Here is a 19,741-nt window from a genome sequence, read left to right on the forward strand (position 1 = left end):
CCATTAGATTAGAACTCATAACACATTCAGAGAATTTTGTGTTTACGTTTGAGGGTTCTTTGTTTTTCGGGTTTTCGGGGTTTAGTTTTTATCTCCATCTTTTGTACTCTTCATTCTTTTGCCATTATAGTAAAATTATCTTTGCCCGTGGTTTTTTATCCTCTTTTGAGGGGTTTTTCCACGTTAAATTTGTGTGTTCATAAATTCTCAATTTCTTCTACTATTTTTACTTGTTCGTTGCTTATTCGGGACGATCCTAACATATAGATCAGTCCATTCAGATATGACAGCAACAAGGTTTGAAATTGAGAAGTTCAATGGTGAGACAAATTTCAATCTGTGGCAAGTTCGGATGATGACAATGCAAATATAATCCGGTTTGAAAAAGGTTATTATCGGGAAAAAGCCTGAGAATCTAAATAAAATAGAATGGGAAGAGCTTGATGAAAAGGCTTTGTCTGCAATCCAGTTGTGCCTCACGAATACGGTATTACAGGAGGTATTGATGGAGAAGACTTCATCTGCCTTGTGGAAAAGGTTAGAAACTCTTTATGCGACTAAGTCTCTGGCTAACCGTTTAGTGTTGAAACAACGTATATTTACGTTTCGCATGAACGAAGGTGAGCTTCTTAGAGATTACATCAGTCAATTCATTACTCTTTTAAATAATTTAAAGAATGTTGAGGTTCATATTGATGATGAAGATCAAGCTATGCTATTATTGTGCTCTTTACCCCCTTAATACAAGTCTTTCAGGGAGATCCTAATTTATGGCAGAGACAAACTCTCGTTTGAAAATGTGAAGGGTCATTTGTTGAGTAGAGACAAACTCGACAATGAGCTTCATTTGGATAGCAAGGCAAATAGGCAAGCTTCTGTTTTGATAACATCAAAGAAACGAGACAAAATGTGTCGCTATTGTAAAAAGTTAAGTCACGTCAAAGCAGATTTTTATAAACTGCGAAATAAAAAAACTGCTAAGTGTAATAAGGAAGATGTAGCTGGTGCTAATTTGGCCGATGAAAGCGGTGATGATTTCTTGTTAGTGTCAACGAGCGATAACTCCAAGCTCATGTCCGAGTGGATCCTAGACTCAGGATTTTTTTTCTACATGTGTCCCAATAGAGAATAGTTCTTCACATACAGCTTGGTTGAAGGTGGAGTTGTGCGTATGGGAAACGATTCATCTAGTAAGGTAATTGGTATTGGTACTGTTAAAATTAGGATATACGATGGGACGATTATAATACTCTCAGATGTCAGGTATGTACTTGATTTACTAAAGAATCCCATCTCCTTGAGTATTTTAGACTTTAAAGGATGCAGAATCAACATCAAGTCGAGCGGCATTAAAGTATCTCGTAGAGATCTCATTTTTTTAAAAGGTAAAGGAACTGGCAGCCTTTATATTCTTGAAGGTTCTACAGTGACTGGTGAAATCGGACATCCCTCGTCCGTTACAGAGTCGAAGTCAACTCGTTTGGAGCGGAGGCAACTTGGTTATAAGAGGAAAAAATGAATGATTGTTTCGTTGAAGAGAAGTTCTCTTTTGGATATAGGTTTTGAAAAGTTAGGGCATTGTGTTCGTGAAAATCAGACCCAGGTTAGTTTTGATTTGGCAGTGTGCAAGTCGAAGGCTAGAAGTCTTCCAGTTTCTAAGCACAGATTCGACCTAGTTAATTCTTTGCATGGTTCAAGATAAGCTTATCCCCATCTAAAGAAGTCTTCCAGTTTCTAAGCACAGATTCGACCTAGTTAATTCTCCAACACCTGTGTTTTTGGCTAGACGAATCCTTATCGTTCTTGACTTTCAACCAAATGACATTTTTTACTATTCTCGTACCACAAACAGCTTCAATTTTGAGCTCGAAAGAATTTGAATCAAACACAGAACCAAAAATTATTTACTTTACTTTCTGTTAAAACTAAATGTCGGTAATGACAATATAGTATGATCGCAAAGCAATAAGAAAAGGAAAAATAAAACACATAGATTTTACGTGCAAACCCTTTCAGGAAAAAATTACGGGTAGATGAGGAGAAATTCACTAGTGTTGAAAACTGAATGATACAATATCAGTTTCGACTACATCTATTTAAAGGTTGAAAAACCATATTCTAATTAATGTCAAATAGAAGAAGTGTAGTTCTATATATATTCTATTTGTGTTGCATGGTTCATATCGCGATGGCCTCCAGCCCACGCACCCCCGGCCCACACACCCCCGGTTGGGGATATATTAGGCTATAGCCTCGGGCCTTCAACCCTCGGCCTTAAGCCCTATACAGATCCCCTTATTTTACCACTATATTTTCTTTAACAAGGATTCGGGTCATACAGATCTAACACTTTTTAATAGAAACCAATAGGATTGTTATTCCAAAAAAATAGAATTTATATTTAGAAAATAAATTCTCACTATTTTCGGAAAAAATAACAATATCTCAAAGTTTTATATTAACCCTATTGGTGCCATCTATTTATAGGGAAAAGAGGTCAAACCCTCATTGAATTAGTAGAAGTCTATTTCAATAGAAAAAATAAATCCTAGTCTAACTAAGATTAGGGGGCGGCAACCCTATTTAATTATACTAGGGTTTTCCGTCCCTAGAATTAGCATAAGGGGCTTTTGGGTCTCTCTCGTATCGAGTCTAATTATAAATACTTCCTGGACTTTTAACCTAATACTTTATAATTCAATCTAACCTGATACTTGTTTTTTCTATTTCCTAAAATAAACATCTTAAATTAATTTTAATGAATTAATTAATTTCTCAATTAAATAATATTTTGAACCTAATTCTAATTCCATTAATGTAACACTCCAAACTCGACCTAGCCTTTAAGACCAAGTCTGAAGAGTTACATTAAACATTTTTAAGAAAACCAACTTTTACAAATGCAATTTAAAGTCGTCTAACATATTATAAATAATCATGAAAATGTAGTCGTTAATCCAAAAATTTTAGAAAATCATAATATGAAGAAAATACTGAAATTACTAATTATATAAAAGGTGATAAAACAAAATGACCGAGCTTCCATTACGCCGACTTGATCAAGACTGTGAGTTACCTAAAATTAAATCAACAAACAAAATGAGTTGATAACTCCATGTACATAACAAATGTAAAGTCAAATAAAATAATCAATATAACGGTAATTTCCCAAACTCGTGTTCAAAATCCGAATAAGAAGATATTCAATATAGTATTAACAAACCAAACGAAAAATAGAACAATTCAGGATCAGAATTAGAACAGATTAGATACAGATATAGTTTTCCGACCTCATCCGCTATACACCATCTTTGACCAACCCAACATTCCATTAAGGGAATTTAATACCCATCCAGCCCTATACACCAATAGTGTTAGTACGACACGTTCGATATGATTACAAATTGTACGACATGTTCGATATGATTACAAACTAACTTCCAGATCAAGTTGCGATAAAAGGCCAAATTCAGATATAGCATGTGGCTTAACTACTAAACCAAAACAGATCACTTCCCCTTAACACATTTTCCATACAATGCGGATGCAAATTATAAATGTCAGATGTCAAGAATGTACACAGTTATTCAGATACAATTCATATTTAGAGCTCAATATCATTATAGTCATAACATTCAATATATGTTTAGATAATCAACTATCTAGTATCAGATAATTAGATAGCAACTTATACAGTTTAATTTAGATCATACAAGCATTATAAAAGGCCTATGTTCGAGTCAAATGACATTTACAGTTCTAAGAAAAAATTTCATTTCCGACCCATACGCCCGTGTGGTTTCACACACCCCCAAAAAGTTGGCCTGTATGGCTTCACACGACTTGGCACACGCCCATGCCATCTACATGTGTGGTCCTGTTACGCAATTAGTGAGTCACATGGCCTAGACACCCGCCCGTGTCCTTGGCCTGTGTGTCTCTAAGTCATTAACAATGAGTTACACGGTCTGGGCACACGCCCATGTCTCTAGCCCGTATGTCTCTAATTCATGAATAGTGGGTTACAAGGTTTGCCACACAGTCGAGTGGTGTCGACAGCCATATTTTTCGGCATTTGAAATTCACAGAAGGCGGGCTTTTGGTACGTGCCTGTTAGCGATTCGAAGTAGGGACAACGCAACAAACTTCTGAAGCCTAAAACGACTATTCAATAACTCTATTAACAACTTAATTGAACTAAAATGCTAATTCACAGTCAAAATTAAACTATGTCGAAACTTCAACACAAAATTACGAACACAAAACATTCATTTACCATCGATCACTCAGCCCCTATACAAAACTTAAATTTTTGAAGGAATACTCCTCTCAGGATCTCCACCTAAATGGAAACAAAATGAGCAATTAATGAGAACTCGAGGCACACTAATAGTAATTTTCAACTTACAGAGTAACATTGAAAACAAACAAAACGAAATTACAACAATAAGAAACTTACGCAGAACTCTTCAATCTAAACAATGAACGACATAGTATCCCCGATTTAACCCGCTAGCACAGTTACTAAAGTAGTCGAACAAAAGAAAGAAAAGAGAAAGGAAGTAGAAAACGAAAACAAAAAGAAAGAAAAAGAAAAAAGGGTTGAGGGAAGGAAGAACGTCAAATAAAAATAATAATAAAAATAAACTAACTAAAAACGTTTAAAACTTTTAACAAATAGCACACAAAATGAATGTTTCTCTATTGTCTGCGCAGAGATTTGAACACAAGACCAAAAAGTAAACAGAAGCTTAACCATTGAACTAGCAGGCTTATTCTTAACACAAATTCGCATAGAATTAAACTTAAGTCAGTGCTTCAGCATTAGAGGTTAGTCTAAAATAAAATAGCAAAACTACTTAAAAGCTCTACTCAAACCCCTGACCTCAAACACATATGCAAAGTACATAGTCACAAATATAAAGACATAATTATGATGAAATTCAACGTTAGACATTTAAATTTTGGGGCGTTACAATTAAAATCATGACGAATTTACCGTAAAAGAATCTATAAGAAAATATATTTAATATTTCTACATCCAACAGATTCACTATGACCAATTAATTATTTCTATTTTCGAAATTCAAATAAATAAATAATTAATCAATAATTCAAAAAACCATAAATTAATTTTCAAGTCATTTTCAATTAGAGAAAATCTTATTCATTTCTAAATGTTTCTTCTTCTTCTTTTTTTTATCTATTTCTGTTCATTTGATTCAACATGCAATTCATTTCTGGTTTCAACGAGCTAGTAGAAGGACCAGTTAGACATATGCGATTAGGGGTCAAATTATTTGTAATTAAGTTCTAGCTTTTTGCCTATTAATTATAAACTCATTTAGTCACAAAGTTATTCCATTATAGTATTGTGACTGAGCTCTCCCTAATGACATATCATTACGAATGCAACTCGATCAGTGCCCGTCTAATAACTTTGTTATAAGTGCGTTACCCTTATAGGATATCCTTAATCTCTTTGAGATAAATCCACTCTCCCAATATGATCCTATTTTGTCTCATGGTAACCATTACATCTTCCTTCATGAATAAGTCAATTACTATCAAATAGTAATCAAGTCATTCATCACAAAAACGAACGACCCATGACCCTGTTTACTTTCCATCTATCATGTAATGTCAATAAAAGGATATCATTTACTCGTATCTTAGGCTATGAATTTCACTGTTGTGAATGACGCTACATACTATAAAAGTCGTATACCTAACGCACCAGCTTTCGATTCCATATCTATTTGAACTTAGGTTTTACTTACATCAAAGTATATGAGTCATGCATGCATAGTCTGTCATCCATTCAGGATTAAGGTATGTCACACTTTGAACATCACAAGTGAATAAATCCATAAACAGAATCAGGATCTATTCTTCTTGGGTCTAGTCTGATGTACTGTTAGTCCAATTAGTCACATTTATGTCTCTATCTTCTAGTAGTCATCCGCTTCAATGCCCAAGACAAAGCATCTCTCCAATTGGACTTGATAGATAACATATTAGTCTTTCAATCGGTTTGCTAATTTTTTATTAGACAAATGACATGTTTAGGTTTGTCTACTAATATAAGTTGTATTTTCGTATTACGATCCAAACACGTAATACCACTTAGTATTAGTTAAACATTAGACAACCAATGAGCTAATATTTACTTCTATTTTGCTTTACATGCAAAAACCACATGAGAACAATATACAACGATTATTAATGTAATTCATGAATAATTTTATTAACTAATCTGTTTGAAAAAATTATAAGTGTACATAGATGAAAATACTACACTTAAGGCACCAGATCCAACAACTAGCATTGAAGTGCATCATTGGATAAACCGAAGCAGGGTAACTAGCACATAACATGCATACTAACGCACAAAATGCATCCTGGTGCACAAAGCGTATCCTGGTAGATAAAGTGCGTCCTAGCGCATTGAGTGCATATCTGGCACACGAAGTGCATCCTGGCACATAAGTGCATAATCTCATACACAAACCAATCGTATGACATGCCAACTCTATTTGACACAACCCAAACAACTAATAGGACATCAATATTCAATTCATTTACAATTTAGTACATACACCACTGGTAAAAAATTTTAACTCCACAAACGAAATAAAGAAGTTGACAAGTGTCTTTTAACTTTACGTATGAAGTTAAAAAACCTCCAACGTCAATATATCATAAACTATTTCCTATTATTTTAATAAATTACACAATTTTATAATATGAATCGAAATTCTATTGCTTAAATTAACTAATTATATTTTTAGCCAAAAATTATTACATTTTTTTAAGTGTATAATTATAATTTCATTCACAATGCTAAGATAATTTAATCAATATAAAGCTTTTAAATGAAATTAATGTAACACCATATTCATGTTTAAAATTTTAAACATTTAAATAAAAATTATTTAATTCATCTTTATTTTTGTGTGTGAAACAAATAAATTATTCATATTTATTTTATAATACATAACAAATAATATTTTAGAAAAACCATTAAAGATGTTAAGGCATAGGAATTTTTGTTGGATGAAGTGCTCAAGTACATTGTTAACAATAGACTAAAACGGCATGCAATTTATCGTACTATCTGACTCTAAAACACTTAAGAAAACTATAACTACCGAAATAAAACGAAGTTATTCATTGAGTGGCTAAATAAATACCCTTCTTTTGTACCCTACAATCAACTATATTCGACACACACATATTGCTCATGTCCTTTAAGCGCCTGCTGTCCAATGAATTTTCAAAGCAATATCTTCAAGTATTCTCCCAATGCTTTTGTCTTTACTTTTAATTAAGCACGGATACATGCCTTTCGCCCAGATAGCTGACACTAATTCATGAAACAAATTGAAATTCTTCTACTGTACCTGAAAAGAGTAATAATCGTTTGCAGTCCTCAACAATGAAAGCAAAACCAGCAGCATTGGAACCTGATTTACGCCACGCCAGATGGATTTGAAAAGGTCTTCCTGTTTCAATCACTACTTCCAATATTGCTGCTGCTAGTGCTTGGTTTTCTCATTATGCTTCTTCATTACTCTTTTCTCTGTTATCTTTTTTCCAGGAAAACTTTTCCCGCCGCTTGAATAACTTCCTTCACCAGCAACTAGGTTCAATTTATTTTATTCCCCCATTAAATCTCACTTTATTCCTGATAACCAACCCAGATACCCCATAAAAAAAAAAGATGATTATAATCCTCAATACACATCTGCAGAGCACACACAAGTCATCAACTCCACCAATTCTTTTCTTGATTTCTGAAATCCTAGGAAGACAGTCCGTACAAAATTTCCAAAGGAAACATTAGCGATGGAGGAAGTGCCCAAAGCTTAGCCCAGAAAAAAATTATTGTAATTCAATATTAATTCAAAAACAAAAGGAAAAAATTTAAATCAAAATTAAAGTTAAAAAAAAAAGAAGGCAAAAATTCACTTAACAAAATAGCTACAATTTTTTTTACATATTTTTAATTCATAATTATCAAAATTGAAATATATGACAACTAATTTACTCTGGAATAGTAAGCAGCATCGGTCGCCAAGCTCTCCTTAATAACCTGTACCGAAACGACGTCGTCACTGGCGTCAAAGTACCAGATCTCCGATCTGAAAACCTTTCACTGGAACTACTGGTAACCGGTAATAAATCTTCCGTTACTTCTTCGCAGATTTTATCATCACTCTCTCTTTCTTCAAACGGCGGCGATGCCACGAAGAGTTCCTTCAATTTTCGCCGGCTTTTTTTACCGTTGGAGTTCTTCTTGCTGTCGGCGTTGGAGGTGTTTGGCTGTGGCGGAGGTGAAGGAGGAGGATCCAAGCTATCAGTCTGGCGGCGATGAAAACGTCGACGGTCGGTGGCAGAAGAGCGGTTAAGAAGCATGCGGAGTGTTTTGCGACGGCGGAGGTGAACGGCGGGGCTTGTGGTGGGACTGCGACCTGGGCTTCCGGCGACGGCACACTGAGTTGCCAGAAGCTTGAATTTGTGCAGAGTGGCCATTTCTTGGAAGCGTGTTTTCTCTCTCAAGTAACCAGAAAATTTAGAGAGAGGAGGGACAGAGAATGAGATCTCAAAGAGAAAGGCAACAGTGAGCATATATTGGTTTAAAATAAAATAAAATAATTATTTATTTATTAAAAGAAATTGGAAGAATAAAAAGGGTAAAGGGAGAAGCTTTTTGTTTGGATCGTGGGATGGTCCTTATCTATCTCAATCTGTTTGGCCTTTTTTGTAAATTTATATTGGTAGTACACGTGGAATGCAATAATTAATTTTTTCAAGGTAAAATATCATTTATTGTAATATCTGTAAAAATAAAAATAAAAAATCTAGAAATATTGATAAGTGAAAATTACAATGGAAGTCACGGTATGCAGGATTTGATGTAAAATGGGACTATACCAGAAAAAGCAAACAGCACTTGTATTAGGTCTCCATTGTCAAGGAGAGCGAGATCACCTTTACTATTGTTTTTAACAAATATTTTTAAGATAAAAAATACTTTTAATATAAAAATATTTTTAAATAAATTACTTTTTAGGGAAAAGATTTTTCTCTAAAATAAAAAAAAATTAGCCCCTAAAGTAATTTTGTGAGAAGTTAAATCACCTCGAACCGTAAACCCCCCTTTCAACTTCTTGCTCTAGTGATGATGGACATTGCATAACGAACTTAAAAACAACATGTTTACAGTTGTTAAAAAATAACACAATCAAAACATGTAATAGAAAACTCGAGAAAGTGGAACACAAAAGTTTTGAAAAAACAAGCCTCTAAAGCTCGAGAGAACCTCCTCAAAGGAGGATCCAAAGGAAATCTTTGGAAAACATTGTTATCCGAAAGTATTAAATTTTAACTTTTTGTTAATATAAGATTTAAAAAAACTATCATTTGTTACATAATATTTTTTTAAAAAAAATACATGATTTTTTAATGGTAATTAAATTTTAAAAACTAAAAATACTGAAAATATTTTTTAAATTAAATAAACCACCTACATAGTTTGATTTTTGTAATATAATTATATATACTTTAAAAGTGTGATTGAATGTTGAAAAGTATGAGAGTATTTTAAATTAGTATGTAAGTAATTGATGTGATCTTATTAAATTGAGTCAATTCATGTAAATCGAATCATTGATTCAGTAATTTTAAATTATATATTTTCTGAAAAAAAAAAGAAAAAAGGAAATTAAGGAGGGAGACTAGAGTGATGAAAAGTCCAAGGTTTGGAGGGAATAAGAGCGTGGATTTTACTTCAACCACCCAATGGAGGCTAACTACAAAAATACAAATAAAAACGTTATTTTCTAAAGCCGTTAACTGCCCCCAATTAATGATATATTCTATTCTTTGTTTTTTCTAATTACTTACTATGCAAATTATTTGCATCATTGATATTATTAACTTAAAATACTTCTTTCAATTAATCCCATGAATCAATTCAAGTCAAAAATGTAATATTATTTGAATTGAATTAACTGGTTAAATTGATTAGATTAAGCATAGATCGATATATTAGTTTAGACAAATATATGGAACTAAAAATTGTTCGAAACTGATAAAAAATTAAAAATAAAGACAAAAAATTCACAATTGAACTAATATTATAAATTTTTTTATTTTAACCATTTATTTAATTATTGTTGGATTGATAATTAGACTAAGTGAATCTAAAATAAGTGGTTTAATCAATTTGATCACCAATTTGATTATTGAAATATTAAAAAAATGACTAAAAAAAAATATTTTAAAGGTTACAACTATTATTATGAGAGTATTTTTTATTTTTGTTTTATATATTTTTTATAAACACTTTAAACCCAAAATAATTATATAAATAACGAGATTTAAAATTAAGATATTAAGAATTTCAAAACCACAATTTTTTATTTAAATTGAAGTCTCATTTACATTTTATATAATTATTTTTATAAATACAAATATTTTTTACTCATATCATAACTTGACGCATACTAGATCATGTTTCTAATGAATTTAGGGTTAAATTAAATTATTATAATAAAAAATACAATACATTCAATAAAATAAGATATGACACTAAAATAATATAAAATGACACAAATCATTACGTGAATATATCATAAATATAAGCTTGTATCAAAATCTACATGAAATAAATTAATAAGTAATTTATAAAATAAATAAATAATGATTTAGACACATAAATATAATATGAATACAATACAAACATATATTTTCTTAATTAAATCACTATGATAAATATAAATATGAGATTGTAATACATAACATAAATATTACATAAAAAACACGAATTATTCCTTCAATTGAACTGTTATGACAAATTATGTAGAACATAATATGTTGAAAAAATACATGGAATCTATTGAATTATAAATAAAATGAATTAAAAGTCTCTCTTTCGAGACTCACTTTGCCTTGGTTCCTTCGTTTGAACTTTGTTTTTAACCACTTTCATTGTGTTTGTCATGGGGCCAAGCTCATTGGCACCACCATTGAAAGCAAAGTTTACTTAGTTTCTAGTGCATGCCGAAAAAGTCTTAGTTTGCAACTATTCTTAACTTGTTTAAAACAATTTGGTTATATCTTCTAGTGGAACAGAAGTTGGGATAAAATTAGAGAGTTTATATAACAAGTCCCAAACGTAAGTGAATTAAAAAGATAAGTAACGAGAGATAATAACACATGATATTTGTTAACACAGTTCAAATTCTCCAATTCCACCCCATGACGCTTCACTCGGAAAATGATTTTATACAACAGTACAATTATTAGCTCCTATCACCTTAATAGTAAAAAATCACTCTCCCCAAATACCTCATATTATATACAATCTCTCCCCATAAAGTTAGGGGTTGGAGCAAAAATAATAAAAATTTAAAAGGAGAGATTTGAACACAAAATCTCAAACACACATAATTAACACTTAACCCCTAAACTAAATTAATTCACTTGACATAATTTTCACAATTCAAAAAAAAAAATTGGGAGCAAATTTAAAACACATCAAATACATTTATTTTATTGGATAAGAATAAGGTTCACATTGTTTAAGAACATATCCATTTTTTCCCAAGCCACACAAGATGTAATTTGGTGAATTCTTTGCCTTTAGGTCTTTGGATGCATATTTAAGATTACCATAAATGTCGGTGCAATATTTAGGCCCAAATGTGTCAAACTGCCACATTTGCGTTTTGACAAAAAATAGCTACCGTTCTAATATATGTTTGAACGTTGATTGGAACGATTAAGCATAGTAAAAAACTCCAACAATCTCCCTATTGACATTTTGACAAACCTAGCAGCAAATGATTAGCACTTACAATATATACGAATAAGGTGTATATAAAGGAAACTAAATCATAACTCCCCTAATAAGGTGCATCATACTAAAGATCCCCCTATCAACTTAAGTCAACAAATTTCATGCTTGTTCATCAATCATCAACCAAACATAGAAAAGCATGATCCACATATCTCAAAACAACCGCCATAATCATGAAAAATCAAGTTTGCTACCAAATCTAAATTACTAAATTCATTTGCTATTACAAATATCATGTGTTGGTTCTTTCTTTCCAAATCTCTTTGACTCACATTTTGAATTTGTTATGCAGACTCTCTAATTCTATCTCTACTTTTATTGATATAGAATGAAATTGATTTGAATAGTTGTAACCCAAGTTATTTATTCCAACAATAGTTCAAACATAAATAGTTGGAATGGTTGCAAATTGAGTCTTTTTCACATACACAACCATTATCAAGGCAAGTGAACAACGAAATCCGTTAGGAACTACCATTAGAGGACTTGGTCAAGATAACCTTTACAGACTCATTCTTGGTGATAGCATTATCTTGCACATTCACTCTACTATCATGTTTGCACAATGTAAATATTGATTGATGAATTATGGCTAAGGGTGAGTAAAATCTGATTTGATTCAAAAATTTTGATAAAAAATTCAAAATTTTGAATTAAATAGTTTGAGTTATTCGAGTTAAGCAAGTTATTCAGAAAACTCGAATAATAATAAAAAATAAAAATTTTTATCTGTACCTGCAAATTAGGTTGGACGTATACCTTGTTTGAATATGGTTGGACATATAGACATCCAAAAAAAATACAAAATAAGCATACATATCATTAACAATTGAATTGAGATGAATTTAGACACAATAAATACTCGAGCTAGGTATTTAAATACTCAAACTTGACTTTACTTTTTTAAGAGTACAAATACATCGAGTAATTATATGATTATGTATTCGTATATGGGTCAGACATAAATGTTGAGTATAGATATTTTAGGAATAAATCAACATTTAGATTTTAATTTGGTAACTTTCTTTTCCAATTTTGTTTTTAATTTTTTTTTATATTAATCATTGAACTTAGCAATATTTTCAAGTTTGGTCCTTGTGATGATGTAACATTATGAAATTATATCATGTCATCACTTAAATTTTTTATATGACGATGTTAGACAACATTAAAGTGCCACATCATCACGTAGGCCAAAATTTAAAAAAATTGTTAAATTAATGTGAAAAAAATTGTTAATTTCTAGAACTAAAACAAAATTATTCATCAACTAAATGTTAGTTTATCCAAGCAACATATAACCAAAACCAGAAGAAACTAGGCGGTAGTAATAGTAGAGAAGCTAACCCATTTATCTGTGGCATAATCCGGAGAAAATGGAGGAGGAATGCTCTTCAGTAGTCCAACATCCTCCGATTTAATATCCACCACTTCAGTTCCCGGTCTAATATCCACCACATCAGATCCCGATCTTACATCCTTAATCTCTTTCAATGCCTCCAACACTTCTTCCATTGAAGGTCTCATATCCCTCTCCTGTTGCAAACACCGAAACGCCAATCCTGCAACCGCCGTTACAGTGTTTTTCACCACACAATCATTCTCGAACCCGAGAGATGGATCCACCAGTTCATGCAATGCTTGATTCTGGATTCTGCTGATTGCCATGTTAGCCAAATTTATGTCGTGTCGGTGCCTGCTGATGTCCACTGCTTTCTTCGCCGAAATTAGCTCGACCAACACGACCCCGAAGCTGTAAACATCACTTTTCTCAGTGAGGTGGTAGCATTGGTGATACTCCGGGTCGACATAACCCGGGGTGCCTTGCGGAGCAGTCGAGACATGCGTGACATCATTAGGAAAAAGTCGTGAGAGTCCAAAATCAGCCACTTTTACATGGAAATTCTTGTCCAGGAGAATGTTGTTGGATTTAACATCGCGGTGTATGACTTCCTTTCCATGGAGGAAAGCCAATGCGGTCGCTGTCTCGAAGGCGATTCTCAACCGAACATGCCAGGTAAGCAAACCAGAGTTGGATCGCTTTCCATGCAAATGATCAGCCACGGTTCCATTAGGAATGTACTCATAAACAAGGAGAAGCTCTCGACTACGTCTCGAGGTACATCCATAGAGCTTCACGAGGTTTGGATGAAGGATGGGAGTGAGGATTTCGATCTCGTTCATGTACTGATCGACACGCTTGAAATTGTTCTCGTATAAGCGCTTCACCGCTACCACTCGCCCATCCCTGAGTACACCTGATCGTGCAAATCAAAGAAAAACATGGTGGTTTAAGGTTAATAACAGGGGACTAAAGTAAAAAGTTGCAAAATAAGTTTGTCTTACCATAATAAACAGTGCCGAATCCTCCTTCTCCAAGTTGTTTAGAAGGATTGAAATTGTCAGTGGCTTCCTCAAGTTCTTCATAATTAAAAACATGGGCTCCAAAGTAAGTGCTTCCCCTTTCAATGTCATATTTTGAAGTGGAATAGGATGAATTGCTTTGAGAGTAATTAGTTGTGGAAGTTGTTGGCCCTTTGCTTGATGGAGATGTTGGAAGGTCTCTGCTAATAAGCTGGGCTACAATTTTCTTTCGCCGATGTTGCCGGACACATAAAGTTCCGATTCCTATAAGTATAATGACACCGGCTGCTCCGAGGGCTGGAGGTAAAGGAAGAGATTGCTTAAACCCGGTTACTGCAATGCTAAAAGTTTATAGAAACGATGTAATATGTTACTAATGGGTACCAAATAATACCTAGTCCAAGTTTGAGAACCTTTCCATCCTTTTTATCTGTAATAGTAAAAATATCACGAAATGTTAAAATATGAATCAATAATTATAGGTGCATGCGAAAAAAAAGGAGTAAGGAATGAGATTGGTTTAAAGCATAATATTCTTTATCATTATGTTAAATAGCTCAAAATTATTATAAAATATCATTTCAAATACTAATAAAAACTACCATAAATTGATGAAATAAAAATCTATAAAAAAAAACTATATATATGAACTATATTTTATTTTAATTTGATCTAAACTATTATCACCGTAATCAAAATTCAATGCATTTTACATGACATAAATTCAAACTCCATAAATTTATTAATACACAAAAATAATTATATTTTAAATTTTAAATTTGAATTCCACTTTATATAAAATATATGATTCTTTCTATTTGAAATGCAATTAAATTCTAGATTAACTATGTTACAAAGATTTTGCTATCAATTTCTTAAAAGAAATGCTATCAATGAAAGAGCTATGCTAAAAGAAAAGAATGTGAAATTTCAAAGTGTTTCTCTCTCTTCTCTTTTTAAGTTGAAGCAGAAAAGAAAAAACCATAATCACCCTTCCCCTAGCAGCTCCTTTCCTTATCCCCATAGATTGTGCCTCCTCTCTTTTCGTTTCCCTTATCTTTAGCCTTTCTCCTTTTCCACCAAATTGTGCCTCCTCTCCCTTTTGTTTTTCGATGAGTTGACACTCATTTTTCCTCTAAAGGATTTTTAAAGATCACCTACTTTGTCGAATTGTGTATGTGGATACAGTGTCCAACACGGATTGGTTTGTTTCAAGAGTCGGAGTGGCAGTATTAAGGTGGTATTTTTGGACTAGGTCATGCTGAAAGGTGAGTGGGCCACAGTTGGGTGGAGATGGGCCACCGATGAATGGGTAGCTGAAGTTTGTCACTGAGCCGCGTGGAAAAGCAAACGGGGAAGGTTGAATTTTTTAGCTTAGGCTTAGCAAATGGGTTAACTTTAATGGCATAAAATACCCAATTTTTCATGCTGCTATAATAGAATGAAACAAAAGCAGCTAAATTTACAGCGCTCCAAAATCGACCATCAAATGGAAGAAATTTAACAGAGACTGAAGTTAGTCAAAATATAGAAGAAAAACTGTAATGGGATTTGCGTTTGGGAAAAGCAAATAAATGAGTTTCAATAATCCTATTCTGGAATGGTCCACTGTCCTTGTTGCCTACCGTGACAGCCCCCCCGGACTATTTAATAATAATAATATTATTATTATTAGAGGGTCAAGACCAAACTACATCCACCTAACCCTGAACTACTGTTGGTCGGAACAAAGATCGACGACATCTTGTTCCATCAGTTTACGGCTTCGGGTTTCCCCAAAACACTGGGTTCTTGGAACCGAAATCGTACGACTTAAATCCCACTACAAGAGATATTTGAGCAGGTACAGCAAAGAACAAAGATTGTACCTGGGGAACAAACTTCGCCATCTGAGCAGTAACATTTAAGTTCACTTGAGACGAGGTTACGCCCGCACTGCCCACCTTTGTTTACACAACTATTACAAAGGGCATCATCTGCAGACCACCACAGCTGAAACCCAATTTTAGCCGCTTCTTCCAAATCATCTGCATCCCGGCCTTCCTCCAGTGACGGAACTTGAGAATTCGGGACTGGAATAATCACACTGTTACTGCAAGATCTCAGGAAATTGCCGATGACAGTTCCCGCGAATTCCCTTGTCACATAATAACCTACGATATTTGTATTGTTTATTGTGCACTCGAATCGATTGGAAATCCCGGGAATTGATGTGAGATTTTGTGGAGCTGTGAGAGGCTGACAACCATAATACAGCCTTATATCCTGACTATCCCCGTTTTGTCGAAAAGGACTGGTTTCACTTTCAAAAGTGGAGTTGATGAGATGAGTGGGACAAAGATTCTCACTGTAATCGGTTCTAGAGACATGAAGGGTTTGTGATGCCTTGTTTATTGCAAGAACTCGGTATGTTGCAGAGTTGATTGTGATTTCTAGCTCACTTTCACTGCAGCTGAGCTTGAATCCAGGGTATCCACAACTTTCCGGCCGATTCAATCCCCAGAAAGGGTAACCGATATCCGAAATATTTCCGCAACTGGATCGAACACTGCAGCTCAAATAATTATTCGAAAACACTGGTTTTGGAGAAAGAATCAGGACCAAGCTTATGATGATTATGATGAACCAAAACTTGGATGGCATTGTCGGAGAGGATGGAGAGCATTAGGGAAAGAAACTGAGAGTAGTTGGATATAAAATGAGCGTCTGAAAGTGAATTGGTGTTGATCTTCATGATCAAATAGTTGGTATTTGACTAATTCAAAGTTGAAAATTTTCTAAAGAAAACTTCTGTTATATGCCACCATTAAGCGCCAGTCAATGGAAATTTAGGTAGCCTACCATGGCAATAATATATTATTTAGTGTGAATAACCCAGTTCATTATAATACTGCTCTTAGGACTCGAAACTCATAAAGGTATAAACTCAGTTCGAGTTTGTTGAAAACTTGAAGAAAGCTGTAACTGGAAAATATCATCTGATTTTAATGATTGAATAAATCAATAACAGTACTACTTTGGCTGAAAGTATTTCTAGGTCGAATCTATAAGCAACTGGTAAGACCCTAAGTTTTATCTGCTAGCTGATGCGGTTGTGATGGGAAAGAGAACAAGCGACCATGCAATTTGAAGGTGAACTGGTATTGACCAATCAAAATGGTTAGAGTTAATGAAGTCATTGGCTGCTTAGGGAGATTAGGATTCGATCTGAAGTAGCAAAGGTCAATTTGCTGCTATTGCTAATGAAGATTGAACATCAGAATGAGTCAAACCATGAAGGTTATTTAAGAGTTAAGACTCGAGATATTCAATGAAACAGTAAGTTCTGCAACAACAAACAGCTGAGCAAAGTTATACGGAAGAAGAGCTAGAACGTACCTTCAGTTGGTGGTAAACATGTGGTTTCACTAGGTTTATCGCTGCAAAAGCAAGTGAAACTATTTGAAATTTGATTATATCCGCAAACCCCATCTGAATCTCTGCATCTTCTGCACTCATCATTATCCGCTTTCCATTGCAATTCGAAACCTCCTCTTAAAGCAGCCTGTATAGTCATAGGGTTCACCTCCAGATCCTTCGCTGCAGCTTCATAAACCGGAACTACGACAATTCCACGGCATGTGCTATAGCGAGTATCAACCAACATGTTTCTAGTAGCATATGACATATCCGTAAGTGTATTATTTATGCTGCAGTTAGTAAAAACAGTAAATGTCGGGGTTGTCGGCAGGTTGCATCCGTAGAATAGGGTGAGGTTCCTAAGGTTTGAGCCGTAATTGAAGTGGTCGTAGTTGATTGAGGTGTTGATAAATTTCGTGGGACAATAACCATTCCAGTAATCCTCCCTAGCTACCTTAAGAATCTGCCGTTCAGGGTCTATGTCAAGAACTCGTAAGGTGTTTTCATTCATCATGATTTCTGCCACATCATTCTCGCATCTCAGCTCAAATCCTGGTTGGCCACAGTAACTCAGACGGTTCAATCCCCAGAAAGGGTAACTGATATTTGATACGCTTCCGCATGTTAGCGTTTCCCTGCAGGTCGAGTACCGTGGATCGTCGACGGATAAAATCGTTGGAACTCTGGTTAAGACAAATAGAAAGAAAAGGGCCAGAAGGGAAGATATCGGAAGAGAATGCGAAGACATCTTGTTGATGTCACAAGGATGAAGTGTTGAATATATTTATGAAATATTGAATGGTCAATGTTGAATTCTAAAATATTAGTATACACGTTTAATCCTTTTCTAATCTGGAAATTACGTCAGGAGTTGGAAAATTGGTTCTAGAGTGCTGCAGAAGTCTATGGTGGCATCTATTATGGGGAAGAAGACCAAAGCTTCGATGGCAGAATTTGAAGGAAACTGGCAGGAAATGCTTTGGATATAACATAAATTGAGAACCAAAGACCTTCACTAAAAGCACCCTAATTCCAAATCGCAGAACTCAAATTAAGAATCCGTAGAGACTTAAACCAAAATAATTTGGAAATTGGGTGCCAAGTCCCCACTTCTATTAAGAATTTTCTTTATGTTGGATTAATTGACCTGATAGACTAAATGAAGATCAAAGCAATGAAATGGAACTTGACTTCTATATACCAAGTTATCAACCTACACACACAACAAGAAAATCCTTGTTTTGTGTTAACAGGATGTTACGGTGATTATTTTATGGATTCGACTCTCTCCACTATCGATATTCACTGCAACTAATCATAACAGCACTTCTATTTTTTACAACCACGATATGTTGATGAAGACATGCTGATCGCATGTGTTGGAGTTTGGCAGCAAGAGTCTCCCAGAATTTCCTGTTCATTGTAGGAAATTTCCTGGAGTTTGGTATTTTCTCGGAAAAGAAAAAGAAAATATCATGTGAAACATGAATATTTTCTTAGTCAGATGAGTTCAGATCTGTTCAGATTATGCAAACCAATGATGAAATGAGGGGACTGACATTATTCAATAAATCAGACTAACAAATTTGACTATGTCTATCAGTACATAGAATAACACAAAATTAATGTTATTCCTACCTTCTTCATCTGGATTTGTCCTAAAATTGACTAAATTTTTAAATATTTAAATAGAACTTATAAATATTTAAATTATTGAAATTTGTTATTATTAATATTATATTTTAAAATTTTATTAAAAAAAGTTATACATAAATATTAATATAAAATTTACCTTGAATATTTTTGTTGTTTTTAGAATTGGATTCAATCATCCACTCAAACCAATTAGACTGGAAATCAATTGGGATATCAGTTCAAAATAAAGGATTGGACCGATTAAACCAGACAATCAGATTGATGGTTAAACCAATTTTCTCTATTTTTTAATATTTTAACAACTTATTTAATTTAATTACACAAACTGGTTGAATTAGTTTAATCAATAATCCAATTATGAAACCTTGGTTATTTATAAGAAATGAAATTGTTTATCAAGTTTTAATCCATCAATACACTAGTTAGAATTGAGGAAAAAAAAGTGTCCTCAATGTT

General features: G+C 33.6%; 2 protein-coding genes across 3 annotated transcripts; both read right to left on the minus strand.

Annotated features, from left to right (window-relative positions):
- Nucleotides 1–7,023: 7,023 nt before the first annotated feature.
- Nucleotides 7,024–8,708, minus strand: LOC107912753 (uncharacterized). The gene has a single exon (XM_016841061.2). The coding sequence runs from the start codon at nucleotides 8,629–8,631 to the stop codon at nucleotides 8,047–8,049; it is 585 nt and encodes a 194-aa protein (XP_016696550.2). The 5' UTR covers nucleotides 8,632–8,708; the 3' UTR covers nucleotides 7,024–8,046.
- A 2,457-nt stretch (nucleotides 8,709–11,165) lies between these two features.
- Nucleotides 11,166–19,232, minus strand: LOC107912754 (LEAF RUST 10 DISEASE-RESISTANCE LOCUS RECEPTOR-LIKE PROTEIN KINASE-like 1.4). 2 transcript variants are annotated; one of them, XM_041081364.1, is made up of 4 exons: nucleotides 17,609–19,232; nucleotides 14,625–14,660; nucleotides 14,213–14,527; nucleotides 11,166–14,124 (listed from the first exon to the last, which is right to left on the minus strand). In XM_041081364.1, exons 1-4 carry the CDS (start codon nucleotides 18,375–18,377, stop codon nucleotides 13,184–13,186), a joined length of 2,061 nt encoding a protein of 686 aa, XP_040937298.1. In that variant the 5' UTR covers nucleotides 18,378–19,232; the 3' UTR covers nucleotides 11,166–13,183. The 2 variants fall into 2 exon arrangements, with proteins under 2 accessions (XP_040937298.1, XP_016696551.2); XM_016841062.2 differs by having other exon boundaries at nucleotides 13,116–14,124; nucleotides 16,099–17,748.
- Nucleotides 19,233–19,741: the final 509 nt, after the last annotated feature.

Source organism: Gossypium hirsutum, chromosome A11 (assembly GCF_007990345.1).
Source record: "Gossypium hirsutum isolate 1008001.06 chromosome A11, Gossypium_hirsutum_v2.1, whole genome shotgun sequence".
NCBI classification, from domain to species: domain Eukaryota; kingdom Viridiplantae; phylum Streptophyta; class Magnoliopsida; order Malvales; family Malvaceae; genus Gossypium; species Gossypium hirsutum.